This window comes from Primulina tabacum, chromosome 11 (assembly GCF_025594145.1).
Source record: "Primulina tabacum isolate GXHZ01 chromosome 11, ASM2559414v2, whole genome shotgun sequence".
Lineage (NCBI taxonomy): Eukaryota > Viridiplantae > Streptophyta > Magnoliopsida > Lamiales > Gesneriaceae > Primulina > Primulina tabacum.
Window position 1 is genome coordinate 30,973,416 of NC_134560.1, and position 7,605 is coordinate 30,981,020.

Sequence of the window (7,605 nt, forward strand, 5' to 3'; positions counted from 1 at the left end):
CTGACGTTATGTCGCATGATCTGATTGGCTAGGTGAGTCATAAAAGAGTGGCGCAAGATTTTAACGGCCGATAATACTGTCTCTGTTCGGAAAGGAAGACGACAGAGAAAAGGTAAGACTGATGTCTAAGGGACTTATGGACCAAACGGGCGGTATTAGAGCGTGTTTTTCTTAATCTTCACTGGTCTATGAACTCATGTGCCTAACAGCCCGGCCTATTATCACTCAAGCAAGTGCACTCTGTGCTGCAACTAGTATAAGAAAATAAAGTTATACTTTGACTAGCATTTATAACTTTTGGTCTAGTGATAAGCGATTGATCTTAACATCATCTCTTCTAAACGCCTCTTATAAAATATATCAAATACACAAAAACTCATATGAAGTCGTCTTACGAGTTAATTTTATAATTTTTATATAGTTTGATCCATGAAAAATATTATTTTATGTTGATTTTTTTATTTTGCTTTATTTGATCTTACGTGGATCCTAATTATATATGTCATATATGTCATATATATATGTATCAAAAGAGCTTCCATCGACATGCATCCCGAGTTATGTATCAAAAGAGCTTCCATCGACATGCATCCCGAGTTTAGCTGTTGAAAGCATCCCGAGTTATGTATCAAAAGAGCTTCCATCGACATGCAATGCCTCACCAGTCACCACCCTCATATTATTCCCCTTTCCCGCTATTCTAAGTTTCCAACTAACGATTTTAGAACCGATTTTGCCTATCACTTTCAATTTTACTCGTATGATACATTATAATACTCTTCAGATCTGTGAATAACATCTGCAATTCGCCTCGAAAAAGGCCATTGTCATGGCTGGTCATTATGATTCCAATCCTTTTGCTGAGGAAGAAGTTAACCCTTTTGCGGTAATCCCATTGTGTTAAATCAGGAGGTTAATTCATGAAATGTAATCTGTTTGGCTGGCAATGCATTTCCTCAATGCGTTATTTTGATGTTTAGGCGATTGAAATGTCAGATCTGCTTTTTTTTTTAAAAAAAATTATTTGAGATGTAATTTGTGACGACATTGACGTTATTCTACGTTTCTTGAACAATGGAAATGATGAATGAGGATAGAATCGGCTGGTGCATTTCACTCTGTGAAATTTTTATGTTGTCGGCTGATTTATCCTTGATGACTGTCGGAATCAGCGCATGTATGGTTATTGTATGATTCATAAGGGAACAGTGCTCTGGTAAAGTTTGTTCAAAAATATTAACAACAATGCTATTTGTATTACCATTTCATATTTAATCGAGCAGCGGGTTTTGTCAGCTGAATAAGGTTGTAGCTGACCTGTAATAAATTATGTGTTATATAAGCTAAAATTTGTTCACGGGATACTAATTGTTGTGGGATTAGAATATATCCATGGGTCCAGAATAAAAATTGTTTAGGTTCTGACTCTCTGTGGGTTCTCTCTAATCCGCTTCCAATCAAGCCTTAGAATGTAGCATACCATTGACTCATAGAATGAAATTTTACTTAACAATGAACAAATTTCCTGGCATGGGATGATGCTTGCGCTTACAACGAGATTGATATTGCATGGTTTGGACTTTCAGCTGTATGGTTCCATGGATTCATGATGAAGTCATTTTTCTCATCTTTAATTTTTCTATTACCTCATTTAGAGTTTGAATCTAATCTTGGCAGAATTAGATTTGCCAGAAAAATTTAGTTATTTATTTTACTTACTCAAGTTGCTATTTTTTAGTTTTGTGTGGAATCCATGGACTTGAACTGAGCATAAAATAACTACTTTCTGCTCTTTTGAATTATTTCGGCTTAGTAGTAGCTGTTGTGCTAATGTCAGTACATTCAGATGCTTGCTTACCCAGTGTATTAAAATTGTTGTAGTAAAGTTAACTTCTCTATATGATACATTATCGGATAATGACATGGCTTCAAATAATGTCCATTCCAGTTATTAATGTAAGCCGGTGATGGCAGGATCAAGGTCGCGGGAGGGGTAACTCAAACTATTCTGGGGGTGCATTTTATATGCCAGTAAATTCACTCTCTTTCTGATTTTTCCATGTCCACTCATTCCATGCGTCTAACCTCCCGTGACAATTCATAAGCACTTCTTTCCTTTCTCTCTCTTTCTAACACACACATACACAATATGGATTACCTCATATTGATTCTGCAAAGAAGGCAGATTGGTAATTGCTCCAGGATATTTCAGAAACATCTTTTTTTTTAATCTGTAAAGAGAAACCACATTTCCCTTTCTTTCCGTTAGATAAATTGATTTCTAGATTGTTCTCATAAGTCTGTTAACTGATGAAATTTAAGGCTTGAAACTGTCACTTTCATCTCTTCCATTTTTTAGTTGTTGAATGTATTTTATTCTCTTTCCCATTCTCTTGCTCTATCTCTTCCTCTTGCATTTAGTCAGATTGTTTAGAAGTAGTGCCTTAATTTGTGTTATTTGTTGACATTTCGTTTCTCACTCTTTATGCTGAGATTTTCAGAAACCTGGAAGTGTGCCTCCTGCAAATTCCAAACTCTTACCTCTTACTCATGAACCTGCTGGCTACGATCGTGGGGATACAATCGATATACCTCTTGATAGTTCAAGGGTATGCCTTAAAATTTGTTAAATAACCTAGAGTTTGAGAGGTGGAAATAATATTGTTATTTATGAACCTTATGAAGGATTTGAAAAAGAAAGAGAAGGAGCTCCAGGCTAAAGAAGCTGAATTGACAAGGAGGGAACAGGTGATCACTGTGGCATTGTTGCTTTTTAGTTAAGTTAGAGTAGATATCGCGTAGTAATATGTTTTGTTGGCTACTTCATATTTTTTCTTTGAATATTGGCTATTGCTGATTATATTAGGTGATGTAACCATTTTTAGCCATCTCATTGAAATCCTATCATCAATACAAAAAGTTCTTGTTTGATATTGTGCATGCTATTGTGCTTTAAATATTTGTCTTTATTCTTCTTTCTTTGATCCTTCATCTGTATATGAATCTATAATGTCATCTCTTTTTTATTTTGCGTTGATGATTATAATTAGTTCCATTGACATTCTTTCAGACATTTTCTTCACATTTTAACCAATTTAATTTTTCTGGTGCTGTATAGGAGCTGAAAAGGAAGGAAGATGCAATTGCACGATGTAATTTTTTTTTTCATGCTAGTAAATTTATTTTAAATTCCCTCAAGTTATGCTTGGATGGAAGGATTTCATTTGAAAAGTAGAAATGTAATAGTGTATTTGAAATCACTTTAATAATTAAGGATTTGGAATATATTGGTTTGGTTAAAAATTAACTTAAGATTGAAGTTGAGGGATTTAAAATCAATGGATTTAAAAATACCCAAACAATTTGAGTAAATTTGTGGTAATGATGCAAATCCATTAAATCCGTCTATCTGAACATAACTTGATGTTTAATAATCTATTAAAATTGGGTGACATATTGTTCAATGTGATGTTTTCTTGACAGCTGGAGTTGTCATTGAGGAGAAAAATTGGCCTCCATTCTTCCCAATTATTCATAATGACATTGCGAATGAAATTCCTATACATTTACAGAAGCTGCAGTATGTTGCTTTCACGTCATTGTTGGGTATGCTAATAAATTTATTTTCCGTGTGATTTAGTATAGCAAATTGCCATCATACCATCTCTAGTACTTTATAATGATATTTTTTCCCATTTCCTTCCTTCTATTGTAATGGCATTAATTCAAGAATTACATTGAGCAACATAAATGTTTTTATGCAACATGGATTATTGATTAAGTTGAAATGGTGACTTACAGGTTTGATTGGGTGTCTTCTTTGGAATGTTGTAGCTGTAACCTTAGCTTGGGTGAATGGTGAAGGTTTGTGTTAACTCCTATGATTCAGCCTTCTTGCAAGTTCTACAATATATTAAGATATCAAGATGTAAGTGTTGCGGACTTTTGTGTATTGGGCCAAAATAAAATGGCATAAGTCACAATCTATACGGGAGGAGACGAAATAACTTGGGGAAGGAGAAAAAGAGAAGATAAGAGAAGGGAATTTGTTTTGAGTCAGGCATTCAGATATTTTCATTTGTTGTGTAATTTTACTAGCTTAGGCTAGGGGCAACTGGAGAGCACACTTGTACAGAGGTTTACCTTAGGGAAATTTTCTTATTTAGATATATCTCATTTTACTTACATTTGTTATCATCTTCTTCCTTTGCATATTCTGTTAATTTCCAACAGTTGTGTGTTATCATATTTGTGGTTGCAACAGTAAGTGAAACGGTTTATTTTCTTCTGTAGGTCCAACCATATGGTTTTTAGCTATCATCTACTTCATATCAGCTGTTCCTGGAGCCTACGTGTTATGGTACCGTCCTCTTTATCGTGCAGTGAGGTACTGGCAAGAGCTTCTTCCTTTATTTTCTTTTGTTTGTTCTTCTTGGCTAGTGACTTGGTTCACTCTTTCCAAGATGCTACTATGGTGCTGAAAATTTTCCCACCACCGGAACCAATAAGTATTACGTGAATTATGCTTGCCGAGTAGCTTTAAATTTGGAAATTCCAGTCACCTTTTATTTTTTCGATTTTTACATTTTTGTGAGAATAACAAAACTACTTTCATTAGGTTTAATTACCCGATATTTTGTTGGTTTTTCTTATTATTCTTGAACTAAACAAACTGAGTGCTTCATTCATTCTGATACTTTATTACTTCTGTTTTCTTTTGCTTTTATTTCGATTGCAGGACTGATAGTGCTTTAAAGTTTGGGTGGTTCTTCTTGAGTTATGTGGTTAGTATGCAATTCTCTTCAACCTTAGGATTTTCCTCTATGATTAAGGTAATTTGACATATTCAACTTGTATTTGCTTCATTCAGTTTCACATTGCATTCTGCATCTTTGCTGCTGTTGCTCCTCCAATAATTTTCAAAGGGAAATCATTGACGTAAGTTTTCTTGTTCTGGACCCTGCTGCAACTATGATGAGTTTTATTTGATAAGTGAAAGACATAAAACCAGAAAAATGTTCACGTCAACAGGACAATCATAGTAGAGCTTAATTTATTACTGCCAAGAAGTAAAATTAACATATTTATTCTAATCATTATCATTTTTGCTTGTTTTTGTTTGTTGATATATGTCCAATTTTTCTTTGACAGTGGAATCTTGCCTGCAATTGAACTTTTAAGCGGAAATGCTCTCGTTGGGGTAAGGTGTCTGTAATTATGTGGTTCTTAAATTGCACGGGTGAGATTCGTATTCCATTCACAGCATACTATTCTTTCAAGCCGTACCTTTTAGATGCTAATTGAAAAATTCAAAAAGTAATAATCTTTTAACTTTCAGATTACCAGAGTCCAGATTGCCCTTTAAACCAACTTTTATGACTAGATTTTGGCTAAATTTCAGACTGAACAATGTTGCAGTTTGGCTACACAAGTTACATATTATAAAAATATTTTATTAAGCTCAAATTTTAAATGCTTCTTTTTCTATAAAAAGGAAGAAACGATCTTGATGTTTTGATATAATTATGAAAGGAGCTTTTTTAATTCAAAAAAATTAAGAAAAAGGCGTCTTTTTGGTAGTGATTATATTCTAGATTAAACATCATACATAAAGAAAATAAAATACTGATGCTGTTATGGAGCAATTTGAAAATAAGCATGATGATACATCTCTTCTATGTAATTAATAGCATTATTTTTAAAATTGCAAACAATATAAAAATCTTGGCATCTTAATTTACCAACAGCGGCTAAAAAATTCTAGTTATTGTGAAAAAAAAACTTTTTATTTGTCTCGCAACCAATGCTTTAATTTGGCATTCATCACATAAAAGCTTTAAATAAAAGCAGTGTTATGAGCAACGTATGTTGCAATAAATACAATAACATAACTTCCTTTTTATCTACAATGGCTTTTGGTATGGCAATAACTTATATAATATTTGAACCCCTAGTAAATTTTCAAGACGTACTTGAACATTGAGAAATTACTCTGAAAAAAAATGTGCTGACCATGTTGTTCATGGAAAGAATGATCATTGAGTAAAAGTGCGCTGGCTATATGAGGTTTGTTTATCATTTGGAGTTTTTATTCAGACTATACTGAATTACCAATCAACTATTCACTGGTCTTATAATTCATTTTTGTTACATTGGGTAGCAACAATTGTATTTACTGCAAATTTATTGTTTTGACTGTTGTATAATTTAAAATATTATCGTAAATTATAATTTTTGATAAATCGATAAGTACTCTATTGTGTAGTTTGCATCGGAGACAAAGGTCAAGTCAATTTGCATAAGTTACAAATTTGCATTATGGTGTAACTAATGTGAAGGGGATTGTTGGAACAATAATTCGCCTAAAGTACGAAATAAATGTGAATTTGGACTGTTATATGGTTTAAAAATTTTGGATTACATCAATGTCACAAATTATAGTTTTTGATAGAGTGCCAAATGCTAATTTGAGATGTGGCAAGAAATTTAGAGAAAGAAAGGTTATGAAACAAGGGTGGTAAATAGTTTCTTCAAATTGTTTGTATTTATCTTTTATTTTGGATGTTTATGATGACTTTGGTTTCATGAGTTCAAGATGTGCTCGGCAACATCCACATTCTTTTCATCGGTATCTATTTGAAATGCTTCCATTTGATAGTAATTCTGTGGGTTTTTTTGTCATTCTTTTATTTATTTTTTATTTTGATGCTTCATCTGAGCCTTGTTCTGCTATTACTGTTATTTCGGGCAAACAACCAGGCCTTTTATATGCTTCGGTCTTCGCAGATATTTTATTTTGTGGGTTTTGGATTCTTCTGCCTTGAATCAATTATCAGCATATGGGTGATTCAGGTTCCATACCTGTATTAGATATGACTATCCTATTACTTTTCTCTTATTGGCTTCATCTGGAGGAATCGAATCTTATTGATTTTCTTCCAACATATGCAGCAAGTTTACATGTACTTCAGAGGAAGTGGAAAAGCTGCAGAAATGAAGAGGGAGGCAGCAAGATCAACTATGATGGCGGCATTGTAACACAACAGCTGATTAGTCAAAAATCTTGATTCTATACTGGGAATTTTAACAAGTCATGCCTATAAAAGACGTGAGAAACTAATTCTACGAACCCCACAGCCAACTCTATAAACTCCATACCTTTTCTGCGTAATTCCATATTTTTTACCCAGCTACTATAGTTAAATAAACATTGGTTCTTTCTTCGGTTTGAGCTTCTTTTGTTGTGGCGTACTGGCGTGTGATTCGGATTTACAGATTCACATGGAGCCTCGTGCATAACAATAGTCGTGTACAAATGACAGTATTTTATGTTATTCCTTAAGAGTACAACAAGGTTGGCTGATTTTCTTATAATTTTCCTTGGAATTGAATATGTAAATAGAATTAAACTTGAGAATGACGCTGATCATACAAACTTAATGTCAGTTGCAAGTTATTTAGCAAACATGATTCATAATCCAAATGCATGTGAGTGTGGCATGTTTGGTTGGTGGTGGTTCACTTGTTGGGAAAAGTTTCAGTATTCTTTGTTCGATAAAAGAAAAATCGACTTTCAAATTGTGTTTGTAAAACTTTTCAAGAGGT

The 7,605-nt window shown here is 33.5% G+C and overlaps 1 protein-coding gene across 2 annotated transcripts; it reads left to right on the forward strand.

Moving 5' to 3' along the window:
• The first annotated feature begins 614 nt into the window (after positions 1-614).
• LOC142519103 (secretory carrier-associated membrane protein 1-like) lies at positions 615-7,334 on the forward strand. Of its 2 annotated transcripts, XM_075622013.1 has the most exons (13): positions 615-886; positions 1,975-2,031; positions 2,502-2,609; positions 2,686-2,748; positions 3,119-3,152; positions 3,484-3,606; positions 3,802-3,864; positions 4,294-4,387; positions 4,739-4,784; positions 4,871-4,938; positions 5,152-5,200; positions 6,787-6,852; positions 6,952-7,334. In XM_075622013.1, the coding sequence occupies exons 1-13, from the start codon at positions 830-832 to the stop codon at positions 7,036-7,038; spliced, it is 915 nt and encodes a 304-aa protein (XP_075478128.1). In that variant the 5' UTR covers positions 615-829; the 3' UTR covers positions 7,039-7,334. The 2 variants fall into 2 exon arrangements, with proteins under 2 accessions (XP_075478128.1, XP_075478129.1); XM_075622014.1 differs by lacking the exon at positions 1,975-2,031.
• Positions 7,335-7,605: the final 271 nt, after the last annotated feature.